Genomic DNA, 14,485 nt, shown 5'->3' with positions numbered 1-14,485 from the left:
CTCTGAGTCTCAACCCGCTCCTCCATCCGCCCCGCAGCCCCCCCCTCGGCCAGGCCCGACGCAGGACCCGCTGGACGACCCCCGCTACACCATCTCCAGCACCAACTGGTATTAAACGAACACCGCGACCCTCTGGAGCCACCCCCGCCGCATCCACCCTGCCACGGAGAGGAAGAAGCCGCCGGCGCGGAGGTTTCTCAATAAAGGAGACCGAAGGGCGAAGCACCGGCGTTTATTTTGCCGCCTCACGACTGAGGCGCGGGGACGGGCGCCTGGAAGAGCTGGTTGAGCCGCTCGGCCTCTCGCCACCCCGACAGCAGCGCCCCGTGGGTGGTGGAGTAGAAGGTGCGGTGCGTGGCCTCGCCGGCGAAGAGGAGCTGCAGGGGCTGCGGTGAGGCGGGGGGGTGAGCGCAGGAGGCCGCGGGGTTGTGCTGAAACAGCCTCAGCCCCTTCGCTCCGCATAAAAACCCAGGAGTGGGCACTTTGCCTTCCCTAGGCACCCACCCCGCGCCGTGAGGATGCTGGGAAGCGGTTGGGAGGAGCCGCGTGTCCACGAGTGTTACGGAAATGGTGCAGGTGACCTGAGCATTGGTGACCTCCCCACAAGGGGCAGCGGTGCCACCTCCCTGTGCTCCCGCAGTGGCCTGTCCCCACCCCTGTCTGTCTGTCCCTGCTGCGCCCCCTGGGCCTGAATCCTCACCCGGGGGTCGCGGGGGTCCTCGGGCAGGGGCTGTGCCAGCACATCGATGTCGTCCCCCGAGCTGCCGACGGCCACGTAGCTGTAGGAGCCGCGGGTGTAGGGAGCGCTGTGCCAGCGGGACCGGAGCACGCTCCTGGGCGCGGGCAGGCTCGGGTTCCCTGCGGATGGGGGTTAGGGGTGGGCTGGAGAGACCCGCCGGGGCTGCGGGCGGGCGGGGAGGCGGGGAGGCGGGGAGGCACCTGTCATGGTGCGCAGGACGCGGGTCATGGCGCTGAGCACCTCGGCGTCGCTCAGCGTCTCCATGTGCTCCGACTCCTTCCCCGCGATGAAGCCGCACAGGACGTGCCCGTGCCTGGGGCGGGGAGGTGGGGCTGAGAGCTGCTGCCCAGCGGGACCGTGCCCTCCCTGTGCCCGCCCGTGGCACGGAGAAGGCCTGGAGGATGCCCAACCCCCCCCGAGCCACCTACTGCTCTGGTGGCTGGAGCACCACGAAGCCGATGAGCTTCTTGAACCAGTTGGCCTCCAGGTCAGCGCTGGGCTCCTCCAGGGGCGACTCGTCCTCCCACACCACTTCCAGGAGCTGCTGCTGGGGCTCCCAGAAAGGCTGCTCGAACTCCAGGAAGATCTTGTTGTTGGTGCCAAAGCCCAGGTGGCGAATGGCTTGTGCTTTCCGCTCGGGAAGGGGAGGCTGGAAGAACTCCTGGTGGTGTTCCTTGAGGAAACCTGCAGCCACAAGATCGGGCAGGCAATGGGGCAGCTCTCAGCTGGGCTCCTAAATGGGGTCTGAGATGCTTTGACCTCCCCGAACCCCTTTCCAACCTCTTCCCAGTGGGAGAGGGGAGGCTGGGAAGGGGTTTAGGTAATCCCTCCCCTCCACTTGCCCGTCTCCAGCCATGCCAGCTGGTCGGCGGGGACAGGCGGGGGGAGAGGGAAGGTGTTGGTGTCCTCACCCAGTGGGACAGTGACGATGACGTGGTCAGCAAGGAAGACATCTCCATCCTCGCACTCCACCCGGACGGGGAAAACCCTGGCATCGTCCCCTTCCTCACGGAAGGACCCTTGCCACTGGATGGTCTTCACTGCCTTGTTGAGCAGGACGGTGCCCTCGGGCAGATCCGAGAGCAGGCGCTCGGCCAAGCTGCTGTAGCCGCTGTGGGAGGAGTCACCGCTGGGGACGGGGCGGCCCCGGAACGCTCCTGCGTGTCCCGCTCCGGAGCCCCGCGCTTACCGTGGGAAGGTGCAGTCCAGGCCGGGCAGCGACACGTACTCCCCGAAGGGCTCCAGGGCCACCAGGTCCATGCTGTGGGTCCCGCTGATGCAGCACTCCAGCTTGAGGCAGGCGGCGAGCACGGCCAGCTGGAGCTGCCGGGCATCCTCCTGGCCCCCCGCCATCGTGGGCACCGTCCGGGCGATCTCTGCCCGCACGTACTGGCCCACGCTGGGCCACGGTGGCTCCTTGGACCCCTGGAAAGCGCGGGTGGAGGCCAGGAGGGCGTAGAAGAGGTCGCGGGCTTCGCGCACTGCCTTGGGGCTCAGCACCTTCCCCGAGCTGCCGTAGGTGACGGACGGCATCGGGGGGTGGCCCCCCGCTTCCACCTGCTGGTTCTCCTCGCGGGCGGCCTCCGGGCCCAGCAGGCCGTAGCGGGAGGCCAGGCAGAACACGGGATTTCCTGGCGAGGGGCCGTGGATCCAGTGTGCCCCCATCTCCGCCAGCCCCGACGCTGCCGGGAGGGAGAGAGGGAGGGAGGGGGGGTCACCCCGAGCCACGGCCGCGGAGCAGCCCTCGGGGCGCAGCAGGACGCGGGCGCCACGTGCCCCCGGAACGGCCGGAGCCCGCCCGCTGCCCCGTGCCACCCGTGACCGGCTTCTGCCCGGCCCCCGCGGCACCGGCCACCCCCGCCACGCGTCCGGCCCACTCGGGACGGGCCCCCGGGCTCAGGTGCAGCTCCCGCATCCCGGCACGGCCGCCCCCTGCCCCGGCCCGGGCCCGCCCCCCGGTGCCGCCCACCCCCGCTCCCGGAGCCTCCCCGGCCTCCCCGCCCGTACCGAAGGGGCGGGTGCAGACGCGGCCGCCGGCGCGGGCCGCCGCCTCCAGCAGGCGGAGGGAGCCGTGTCCGCGGAGCCGCTGGGCCGCCCCCAGCCCCGCCAGCCCCGCGCCCACCGCCACCACCCGCCGCCCGCCGCCCTCCATGGCCGCCCGCGCCGGCCGGTCCCGCCCTCCGCCGCCGCTGGCACCGCCCGCCGCCAACGGCACCGCCCCTGGAGCGGCCCGAGCCGCGGCAGGAGCGAAGGAGGAAGGCAGGGATGGAGGGAGGCACGGGGGAAGGGACGGCGAGAGGGATGGAGGGATGCCCGTGGGTCCCGGTGCAGTGATGAAGCAGCTGCCTGCACCCACGGAGGGCAGGAGAAAGCCGGGGTGGGAGAGGGGACCTCTCCTGGAGTAGGGGCAGCCTTGGGACCACCTCCCCACCCTCCTCCTCTCCCCATTCCGCTCCTTCTCATCCACCTGACTCCGTGCCCGGCCAGCCTGGCACGGTGGAGGAGCCGTGGCTGCCCATCATCCCGCTGTCCCGCCACACACATCCCAGCAGGGCTGCCCCAAGGGCCACTCCCAGCGCTCCCAGCCCCCCGTGATTCCCGAACCTTCATGAATACAGTAAGACTCTCCACTCCCAAGGCTCTCTGGTGGGTTTTTTTGCCAGCAAGCGTTCCGGCCGCCTGGCCAGGGGTGGGGTAGGGTACTGGGATGTACTGGGATGCTCCCAGCTGGGACCCTCGGAGAACCCACTGTGCCACCCAGCTGTGCCAGCTGCCTCTGGGGTTACCGTGTCCCTGCTGGCCCTGGCAGCTCCCCAGAAAATATTCACATGCAAGGAAGAGCTGGGGGTGTCGAGCACAGGCTCCTGAAACCGCCTTTGAGGGTTTTATTTTGGAGGGATTTTCCCCACCTCCAGGTTTGCAGCAAGCAGCAGGGTGGGAACACACGGCCTTGGGACATCAGCCTGGCAGCAGCTTCCTGGTGGGGATGGTGGCCCTGCAACCCAGCCCAGGGCATTTGGGTTCACCATCTCCTGGGGATGAGGGATGGTCATACCCAATGCTGAGCCAAGCAGCCATTCCTGGGCACCTCTGGCCCCCGAGTCCCAGCCCAAACAATGGAGGCAAGTGCCTGGCTTGGCCCAGATGGAGACCTTGCACTTCCCTAGGAACTTGTCTTGGGGAAAAAGGATTCTCCAAATCCAGCCTGAATGCCCCTGGGCTGCAGTTTGGGGCCAGAACCCCTCGTTGCATCACCTGTTGCTGCTGCCAAGAAAGGTTTGGCCTCCTCCATCCCCTCCACCCCTTTCTGTGCCAGGGCTGGGGGCTGCTGTCAGCCTGTCCCCCACAGCCAGGCTCAACAGGCCCAGCTCCCTCCCACCTCCTCAGGGGCTGGGTGCTCTAATCCACAACCCATTGGGCAGCCACTGTGGGGTCACGGCAGGGTCCCCATGTCCCCCTGGCACAGCTCAGGGTCAGCACCATCACCTCGGGGCCCTTCCAGCAGGACCAGTGGCTCCTGCCTGCCCTGGTGCCTTGGCTGACCCCGGTGCTGCCCTCCTGGCACGGTGCCACCGGTCCCTGAGCAGCTCCCAAGCAGGGAGGACAGACCCCAACAACCAAGGGATGCGTGGGAAGCACCATCACCACAAGCGTGTCAGGCCAGCAGGAAGGAGGGGACAGCAGGGAGCGTCCCACCCCCTCCTCGGGCTGTCTCAGCCGAGGGACAGGGCCCAGGCCACCGACCCCTCCCCGGGAGCCGCCACTCTACCAGGACCCCTCCATCAGCCTCAGGATGCTGCTGTAGAGGCGCCCGGGGGCATCCAGGCCCCAGACAAAGTCCCAGTGGTTCCAGTCGGGGATGTGGGTGTAGGTGATGAGGTGGGCGATGCGGGGCAGCAGCAGGCGCACATCCCTCCAGTCGGCTGCCCAGTCCTCCCCTCCCGACCACACCGCCGTGGGCACCGGCATCTCCTCCACGCGGTACAGGGGCGGGGTGTCCTGGCGGGACACGGGGGCTCTCAGTGGGTCAGTCCCTGCAGGCCGCTCTGTCCCTGCCCCACCATTCTGCCACTATAGCTCCTACCTGCTGGTACACGGCTGGGTTCTCGCTGCCGTAGTCAAAGGCTTTGAACTCTCCTGATTTCACCACCTGGGAAGAGAGCACGGATCTGCTGTGGGAGGCCAGCGAGTGCCACTGCGTGGGTCTGGCATCTCCTGGCCCCTCGAGGGACCCATCATGAGAGGGTGCTCCTCTGGCTCCAGGCCCGTCCCTAGCCATGGGCTGACAAACCAAGGTGTTGCACGTGACTCCTTGACTGCCCTGGTGCCACGCTCTTCCCTCTGAAATCCTGCTCACCACCAGCTGTGTGTGCACAGGGTGCTGCTGGGGTTCCTTCAACAACCTGATCACCTTTTCCAGCTTCCATTGCCTGTAATTTGTCTCTGCAAGGAAGCACACGTGTGAGGGCCTCCAGCCTGACCCTGCTTCCAGCAGAGCCAGTGCTGAAGCTGCAGAGTCCATCTCCAGGGTGCCCAGGACCCCTTTGGACAGGGGGAGATATTGTTGGGTCCCCCTTTACCTCCTCGTCCAGTTCCCCCAGCCTCTTCTTGGGCTCCTACCCCCCAACTCAGCGTCCCCGAGTTCTGCTCTGGGGATCCCTGGGGGGCCCAAACCGGGGGTGTCAGCATCCATCTGTGGCCTCCCCATCCTATCCCTTGTCCTGCCTGGCACAGCACAGGGCACGCCCTGCAGTGCCCTGGTCCCCAGAGGCACCGGGGCAGCTCGTCCTGCATCCAGCACCTCGTTTCTTGCCTTTACTTTCTCGGGAGCTGCCAGTGTCCAAGATCCCTGAACTCTCGTGTCTGCCTGGGCACAGCAGACTCTCAGGGAAGGGACCATGCCAGGGGTGAAGTGTCTGTGTGTCAGGGGTCCTACCTGGGCCCAGTGGATGATGTTTTTGACAGAGGTGCTGTCGGGATAGTGGGATGTGTACACGTCCAGCCGTGTCTGCAAGGAAACATATCCCAGCTGTCATTGCTTCCCAGCGGATGGGAGCGAGGGCGGCAGCTGCCAGGTGTTTCCCAGAGCAGCCACTGCTGAGTCACGCTGCCTGAAGAGCTGGACCAGGTTCAGGAATATAATTTTCATTAAAAACCAATTGCTGCGAGACAGCGCCAGGAGGAGAGTGATGGGGATAAAGGGTGAGCTCTGTGAGAGACGTTACCCAGGCCTGGGGGCTGTGCCCAAGGCCTCAGTGACCACCTGAGGTCACCCGGATGCTGCTTCAGCAGGTGGGTCAGAGCAGGGGCTGCACCCGGGGTGGTCGCAGTGAGAGGCAGCCCCAGCTCAGAGGTGTTATCAAGGCCCACCTGGCCACTGACACCACCCGGCAGAGCCTGGGGGCTTTTCCTGTCCCAGGAGGAGAAGCAGCTGGCGGAGGGACACGTGTTGCCCGTGCAGGGTCTGCGTGCTGTGAGCACTGGGGGCCAGTGGCCGCAGCAGAGGCTGGGCAGGGCGGGTGGCAGAGCCAGCGGCCCTGGGACCCCCGTCCCCACCGGCACGGCACACCCACCATGTTGAGGTTCTTCTCGTTGTGGCCGCCCAGCAGGAAGAGGAGGTTGGCACAGGGCCTGTGCAGCAGCGTGTGCCTGCACAGCTCCGGGAGGAACCGCCACAGCTTCCGCATGTGCAGGGACGCGTCCGTTCTGCCGAGCAGCAGCTGCGGGAGCGAAGGGCAACGCGCGTTTCCTGCCTTTCCCTCCCTGCAGCCCAGCCCCTGGACTATCCCACCATCCAGGCAGCGAGGGAACGTCCAGGGGTCCAACCCACTCCCCCCTGCCCCCTGCCCCACAGAGATGTGTACAGCTCGTTGCAGGAGCTGATGCTGACTGAACACACACCAGGGAAATCAATATTCACAACTCTCCACTTCCTCCCACCTCCCCCCAGGCACTGGATCTGTTTTTCGTGGAATCAACATGGCAAAGCTGCTTTTTTCCAGGTGTTCAAGTCTAGGGCCCCTACAAGTGCCCCCATGTAAAGGCCACTTTCATCCTACAGATGGAAGGAAGACATGCACTCAACAAAGTGGCCACCCAGGTCTGTGTGTGCACCTGAATCGTGTCTGTGCTGATAAATCAGCAGGAATTAACTGTTTTCTGCTGCGTCAGAGAGCCCCAGGGGCTGTGTCTGGGCATGATCCCTTCTCCAGAACCAGTGAGTTTTGGGGCAGAAGGGTATGGAGTAATCCCTTACCGGAATCATCTTGAGATTTTTGTCCAGGAGGAAGACCAGCTTCATGAGGGGACTTCTGGCGTGCTTGGCTGTCACTACTGGAGCCAGGGCAAAAAACATTTTGACTTTCTGAGCCAGTTCGGGCATGGATGAAAACGCAATAAAGGCTGAGAAAACAGAAAAACAACCTCAGGCTTGCTCCATCTTTCCTCAGGTGCTTAATCTGAGGGTTCCCTTGGCCCCAGGTCTGTTTAATTAATTATCTCCACTTGGGAATCTGAGATCTCTTGCCACCTTCCTGCTAAATGTTGGTGCAAGAGATGCCCGAAGGGAGGCAACACCTTTATTCCCTTGGCTGAGCAGGCACTTCAGTGGTTGTTGAGCCCACACGGAGGGGACCCCTCCGCTTTCTGCTGACCAAGCCAATGAGGCTTTTCAAGCCAAGGCGGCGGCAGCCCCTCGGAACGCACCGATCGTGCAGCCCTGGGAGTAGCCAACGTAGTGGAGCTGCTTCTGCCCCGTTTTCTGCAGCACGAAGTCGATGGCGGCCGGCAGGTCGTACATCGCCATCTCATGGAAGCTGCAACACACCAGGGGGACATTGGTTATGAGGCAGCAACCGGTGGGAAAACTCACCTGTGAGATTTGGCTGCCTTGCATTGCCCAGCTTAACACCCGGGGCTGGTTTTCCGGGAAGAAATTCCTGGCATGGATCCTTCCTGCCGTGGCATCATCCTCCCCTGAAAGGGCTTAGTCCTCCCACGGCCGTGGTGAGCAGTAAATAGGCTGTGCAGAGCCTGGCCAGCGTTCCAGTGCCATACCCAGCCTCTCTGCAGACCCGGAGCCGGCTCCTACCAGGATTACAGCACCAGCTCTGCTCCTGGGGATGCTCCTAACCAGAGGGGAATGGAGCACCAGCACCGTGTGCCTGTTGGTGGGATGTGGCGAAGGGCAGACCTGCTCTGTGAGGTTTTTCTAAAAGCCTGTTTAGGAGCTTGGGCAATCTGCTCTGAAGATCAGCTCTGGAGAGGCGGTAGCAGCTTAAAAAGCCGTTCTCGGGGACGAGGGGCAACAAGGTCGAGGAGCAGGGAGGTGGCAGTGACACTTGTGGACATCTCAGCGGTGTCCCTGCGGATGCCCCCGAGGCAGGGCCGGTGTCTCTGCGTGTCCCCGTGCAGGCAGCGCTGCCCCGTGCTCTCGGCGGCTGCAGGGAGGTGCTGGCACCGTGTCAGCAGGCAGGTCTGCTCCGGCCCCTGCATCCTCCCCGGGACAGGCCGTGCCAGGATTAGGTGCTCTGACTTGCCTGCTCGGAGGCACCCACCTCTGCCTAGAGCTTGGTGGCAGGCAGAGAACACTGCCAGGCTTTTGTAACGCGCTCCAGCCCACCTGAAATCCCAGAATTCCACCTGGTCAGCTGAAAGGTGCTGGTGTCTGCGGGACCAGCTCGTGCCCCGGCTGTTTCCCAGCCACACGTCATAGCCAGAGTCTGCTAGTATGAAGCCAAGGCTGTTGTTAGCCAGATTTTCCACCCAGTGGCTGCCTTCTCCAAATATCCCGTGCTGGAGAAACACGACTGGCTTGGCCCCTGGGTGCAAAAGAAACAGCACATTCCATTGAACCAGGTTCCCTCTATTCACTCACCCCAAATTAAGGCCAGCAAAGCCTCTTCCTTGCACTGCCAGAGGACATGCAAAACGGGCATTTTGATGACGTGTCCTGGTGCTACAGCTTTGACCGAAAATTGGAGAAACGCCACGGATTCAGTGGTTTTGCTTTAACAATGACTATTCCCCCTGCCTGGCCAGGTTCATCCATTCACCTGCTTACATTCAGGGCTTTTTGTGCTGGCTCTGAGCAAAATAGAGCCTTACCTCTGCTGTTAGGCTTTTCTCTTCCGTGAGGAATTCTGTTCAGGCGGATGTAGTAGCCATCACGAGTCAGAACTTCATACTCCTCACTGGGGTACCCTCTGTGGCAGACGATTTGGCTCTGGAGGGAAGAAAAACCCATGTGGAAAACTTCCCGTAGCCGAGGTGCTTGTCTGACTCGAAGAGCACATCCCTCGGTAAAAGCGGAGTTCTGGAGCGTGGCTTTGCCCGGGGTGTCTCTGGACCAGCTGAGGACTTTTTGTGACAGAGGATGCTCTGTCCAAATCCCGCCCCGGTGATCTGCCCAAGGGAAGAGGAGACGCTCAGCCGCGGGCGCCTCCAGGGCTTGGAATGGTTCCAACCACGACGATTGAAACCGAAAGGATTTACTGACGCCTGACCCCGCTCTCCTGACGGCCGACCCCGCTCTCCTGACGCCTGGCACCGACAGAGCACATGGCACATCAGGCTCCCAGCCGATGAGCCGGGCAGATAAGGCGGTGAGGCAGATGGAACCTGCCGAGCTGGGCTGACTGGAAGGGCAATGGGATAAACCCCACAGGACTCACTGCAAGGCTCCTGAGGCTCTGCCTGAGCTTTATTTATGCTGAAAGCTCCACAGATTGGGAAGTTTCCGCCTGGTGAAACCCAACTGTGGTCCTGCTCCTTTTGTGCTCCCTTTGTCACGAGGCTGGCAGGAAAGATGAACTGCAGCAAATTTATTGCCCATGTCCCGGGTCCAGCTAAACCCAGCTTCAGAGTCTCCCAGGGCTCACCTGGACATGGCCCTGAGCGATTTGCTGCAGCTGAAGGAGAGGAGCCACGCACAAATTTCTACCCTCTGGGGAGATATCTGATCAAATCCAGTCTGGGATTATCCCCATCTCTTAACTGCCCTGCTGATAATTGCGCTTAATTCTGCTGGGAGGAGGAGGAACTTGTTAATGATAGTGTGGAGGCGGCGTCGTATGGCAGCAGCTCAACAACACCAGCCCTCTCCATGTGCCCTCCAACCCTCTCTCCTCCAGCTGAACGTGCCCAGACTTTCAGACTGGAAATTCAGAGTTCTCCTGACTTACAACGTTCATGAGAGTCTCGGGGTTTAGAGCCTTTTTCTGCTCGGCGGCACTTTCGGAGCTCGTGGGTGCTTGTACGAAAAGCAGGATTGCAATGAACAGCCACATCTTGTGCCTGTGTAAATAATAATAACAATAACAATGACATCAAAAATAACGATAATGATAGTAATAATAGGAATAGGAACAACAACAACAACAAAACCAGCAACGCCAATGCTGTTGTTGTTATTGTTGTTGATTATTATTATTATCATCAGATTTGATATGAATGTTTGGTCTCACTAGCTTATGATGAGTTAAGTTCCTCACATATCTGAAGATCACACATCGTCTTCTGGGCTGGGACAGTGGAGGGAATTCCCAGTTTCAGTTTACTTTACAGTCCACATGAGAATTGTTGTACCCCTCTGTAACAGACAGGGTCTGGTAGCAGGCAGGACCCTTTTTTTGCATTTTTAATGGCAAGAAGAGGAGAACCAGCTGTGCAATACGAGAACTAAACCATTGAACCAGTTGTCTTAGGGAGGAAATGAATCTTAAGGGCGACTTCATGCTATGGAAGGAACATGTTTAGGGTGGCTGGGCTATGACAGTGTCTATACTTTTCCTGTTTCTCTATTGCTTAGCTTTTGTACCCAAAACTCACTGTAAACAGAAGGATCCTATGAACTGAAACTGGTAGAGCCTCATAGGAAGGCTATTTGTTAAATAAGCATAGCCTGAAAAAAGCAGAAACCTTTTTGATTACCTTAGAGACTCCTGAGCTGAGCAGAGGTCTATTTTTAATGCACACAGTTAATACTATATATGATTTCTAATGTTTTGCCAGCCTCTCAAAAGTTAGAGCTCAACTTCAGCCCGGCAGCATGAATTGTGAATTGCTCTCTGCCTCCCTCCTTCTCCTCCCAGTGGATCTCCCACGCCATGAGACTTCCCTGCCCCCTGAAACATTCCCAGCAAACCTCCCCGTGGTATCACCAAGATGCGAGTTAAGACCAAAAGTAACAAAGAGCAACCGAGGCTTTTCCCCCCTCAGGACAGCTCCGAAAGGACACAGATCCGAGCGACACGGAGGAAAATACGTTACCAGGCCGAGCCCACTGGTGCGTCTGAGCGGGCTGGTGGTGGCAGTGCTGGTGCCTCTGTCATCACCGCCACAGTTAAAGGACCACGTTGTGTCAGAGCCCAGCCACACTGGCACCCTGCCGTGCCTCATCACGTGCCCTCCAATTAGCAGATGAGTGCTGATCACTCCCGTGGTCCCTCCCTCCGTGTGGCCGTGACTTCCATGCTTGCAGAGGATTGCGTTTCCAGACGCAGCCGGACTGGCGTGCGGAGGAATTCCAGCTATGGAGTTGCACCTTAAGCTCATGATAGCCACAGTAAAAAAAAAAATAATGCCAACAGCTTTTCTTTGTAAAGGGCCATTTCCTAACTCCCAGGGTCATTTCCTAACTCTCAGGGTCATTTAGAAGAGTTCCTGGTGTGACAGAAAAGCCTGGGCTCTACCATCTTTACAAAGCCTCAGCAGCATGCCGAGCTCTCCAAGGACACCCCAAGGATAGGTCAGGCCTTACTGCCTGCCTGGATGGGAGACAGTTGGTCATTCCAGCCCCCGTGAAAAGTGACAGTGGCCCAGGCAGCCTCCTCACGGCCCTGAGGTCCTAAAGGTGTCGTGGTAGCAAGGGGCAAGTCACAAAAGCTCTGCAGGGCTTTCTGGAACAGCAGCAGGCTGAACGTCCCTTCTGGAAAAGCACCAAGCTGAAGGTCTCAGCAGCAGCCAGCGGTGTGGGGAGAGCTGGTGCAACACCTGTGCTTGGCCAAAGCCACAGGTATTGCACAGAGCAGAGGTGTTTGTTCTCCACCTGCAGCCCGTGACCACCCAGCCCACGCCTTTCCCTGCCTTGGTAGCCGCCTGAAAGCCCGAGCCTGTGGCTGGCTCTGCTGGCATGTGCCCTCCCTGGCCACAGGCTGCCTTCCAGTGCTGCTGCTGCCGTGCACGAGCGGCATGTGAGTTGTGAAAGGCAGCCCTGCATTGCTCCATCCCCACGCTGGGATGTTCTGTCGGTGCCACGGCCGCTGACGCCGAGTGTGGGCGTGTTCCTCCCCGCCTCAGGTGTGGCCAGGGCTCCACGCCTTCATTGCCTTGGTTCTGCACCTGTGCCTGCTCTGGGCTTTTGGAAATGTCTTCCCTCACCTGTGAGCACAAAAATCCCTCTACACAGAGTCAGAGAATCGTGGAATGGAACCCATCTGGGTTGGAAGGACCTCAAAGCCCATCCAGTGCCACCCCTGCCAGGGGCAGGGACACCTCCCACTGTCCCAGGCTGCTCCAAGCCCCAATGTCCAGCCTGGCCTTGGGCACTGCCAGGGATCCAGGGGCAGCCCCAGCTGCTCTGGGCACCCTGTGCCAGGCCCTGCCCACCCTCACAGCCAACAATTTCTTCATAACACCCAATCTAATCCTGCCCCCTCTGGCACTGGGAACCCATTCCCTGTGTCCTGTCCCTCCAGTTCCTGCTGCAGGGTCCCTCTCCAGTTTCCCTGTATCCCTTCAGACCCTGGAAGGAGCTGTGAGCTCTCCACACAACCTTCTCCTCTCCCGGCTGAGCAGCCCCAGCTCTCCCAGTCTGGCTCCAGAGGGGAGGTGCTCCAGTCCCCTCAGCAACTCCATGGCCTCCTCTGGACCTGCTCCAACAGTTCCATGTCCTTCTTGTGTTGGAGGCACCAGAACTGTGCACAGAATTCCAGGTGGGGTCTCACCTGAGCACAGGGGCAGAATCCCCCCCTCCCCTGCTGCCCACGCTTCTGCCTTCTAACCCCTCATTATCTAGGGGTGGTACTAAGTAGCAGTAATAGCAGTAATAAAATAATAGTAACAGAGGTTGGAAAGGCAGCAGAGACTTCTCTGGCATCCTCAGGCTGTGGAATGAGGCCATTGGAGCAGTGTGTCAGAGCTGAGGGGTGTGATTCAGCACCTGGAGTTATTCTACCTGTAATGGAGGGAGAGAAGGTGCCAAACGAAGCAGCTGGATTTTTACTGAGGAACTCTTGTGTAGCTTGGTCAAAGGGAGGCATGAAGACCTTTGAGGACTTGAAGGAGGTTAGGTTTAGATGGGATATTGGGAAGGAATTGTTGGCTGTGAGGGTGGGCAGGGCCTGGCACAGGGTGCCCAGAGCAGCTGGGGCTGCCCCTGGATCCCTGGCAGTGCCCAAGGCCAGGCTGGACATTGGGGCTTGGAGCAGCCTGGGACAGTGGAAGGTGTCCCTGCCCATGGCAGGGATGGAATGAGGTGATCTCTAAGGTTCCATTCCAACCCAAACCACTCCAGGATTCCACGATTCTCAGAGGGGTGTATGTCCAGGTGGGCTGGTCAAGGTGTGACATGGAAGGCAAGGGTTTCCAGCTAACGAGTCATCCATGTGCTTCCTGGGCTCGGCCTGAGGCTCAAAGCCTGTATTTTTCTTGGCCTCTCAGGCCCTTTAAGAATCAAAAGTTACATCCTCTGGTGTCATGTGTTGCTTCTGCATCTCCTCAGCTTCACAGGTATTAGGCAGCATTGCTGCGGGATGCCTTTCATTTCCTTATTTGGGGCATCACAGGACTGCAACCCCACCTGCTGCTGGCACAACAGGAAGAGAAGCAGCCCATGGAATCAGCTGTGTCCCCCCTGCTGTCCCCCAGGGGCAGGTCTGCTGCTGCTGAGTCACCTCCTCTGAGGCACATCGGGGTGCAAGCGGCACTTGCATTGGGGTTAATCATGTCCTGGGCTACCCGTGCTCACCTCTCCTCCAGCTCCTGCCCTGCTGTTCCTCCTGCTGCTCTCCCACGTGTGCCAGCCACCAGACTGTGCCCAGGATGCTGGCTGGTGCCTCTTGCCAAGCACAGGGGTGAACCAGTCACAAGTCACCTGGTCCTGGCATCCTGAGCTGGGAGAGGGAGCATCATCCTGACTTAAGCCCTGAGAGAATGGCAGCTCTTGTGCAATCCCTGCCAGACAAGCACAGCTCCCTCGCAGCAACCTCGGAGAACATGGCTCAAGTTAAACCTGGTGGGGGAAGCAGTCCTTATCTGCTTGTACCTCTCCTAGTGTAAAGTCCCTTCAGCTAGGCTGGATATCTCTGGTTTACACATTTAGTAAGGGTTTTGCTGATACTAGAGTTGCACAGTGGAGCTTGAGGAAGCAGCTGGTCTTTTCACAACACCTCATTAGAGTTGTTCGCGTAATCATTTCATTCACTGTAATGAAACTGAATAAACAACAGCATAAACCTTCCTGAATGTGGATTGGGAAATAATGGAGATGTGATCACTGGTGTTTTTTCTCTGGTAATTCCTCCCCTGTTCCTGTGTTCAGAAGAGCCCAGAACAACCCTTAACTTCTTGTGCTTCTTCCCTGATCTCTCTTTGTTGTACAATTTAAAGTGTAATTTTACACTTTAAAGTGTGTTTTAAAGTTTGGTTTGTGGGTGAACAGACCTGGGACAATTTGGGCAAAATTTCTCAATGAAGAAATACTTACAGTTTTCAAACTTGGTGTCGTAGTGCTGTTGAGATTATTTT

General features: G+C 59.7%; 2 protein-coding genes across 2 annotated transcripts; both read right to left on the bottom strand.

Annotated features, from left to right (window-relative positions):
- Positions 1-216: 216 nt before the first annotated feature.
- On the bottom strand, positions 217-2,891 carry PAOX (polyamine oxidase). Its single transcript, XM_042022019.1, has 7 exons — positions 2,747-2,891; positions 1,929-2,421; positions 1,651-1,850; positions 1,168-1,423; positions 940-1,052; positions 701-858; positions 217-386 (listed from the first exon to the last, which is right to left on the bottom strand). The coding sequence occupies exons 1-7, from the start codon at positions 2,889-2,891 to the stop codon at positions 246-248; spliced, it is 1,506 nt and encodes a 501-aa protein (XP_041877953.1). The 3' UTR covers positions 217-245.
- Positions 2,892-3,587: 696 nt separating this feature from the next.
- LOC121661643 (lysosomal acid lipase/cholesteryl ester hydrolase-like) lies at positions 3,588-11,102 on the bottom strand. Its single transcript, XM_042022032.1, has 10 exons — positions 11,009-11,102; positions 9,922-10,033; positions 8,846-8,963; positions 8,361-8,559; positions 7,445-7,554; positions 6,996-7,141; positions 6,313-6,459; positions 5,676-5,747; positions 4,824-4,889; positions 3,588-4,738 (listed from the first exon to the last, which is right to left on the bottom strand). The coding sequence occupies exons 1-10, from the start codon at positions 11,068-11,070 to the stop codon at positions 4,505-4,507; spliced, it is 1,266 nt and encodes a 421-aa protein (XP_041877966.1). The 5' UTR covers positions 11,071-11,102; the 3' UTR covers positions 3,588-4,504.
- Between the last annotated feature and the right edge of the window lie 3,383 nt (positions 11,103-14,485).

This window comes from Corvus kubaryi, unplaced genomic scaffold (genome assembly GCF_017639235.1).
Source record: "Corvus kubaryi isolate FWS band 111438036 unplaced genomic scaffold, C.kubaryi_AGA036_p1.0 126, whole genome shotgun sequence".
In the NCBI taxonomy this organism is placed as follows: domain Eukaryota; kingdom Metazoa; phylum Chordata; class Aves; order Passeriformes; family Corvidae; genus Corvus; species Corvus kubaryi.
The sequence above is the reverse complement of the archived record's forward strand: the minus strand, read 5'-3'. Positions and strand labels throughout refer to the sequence as shown.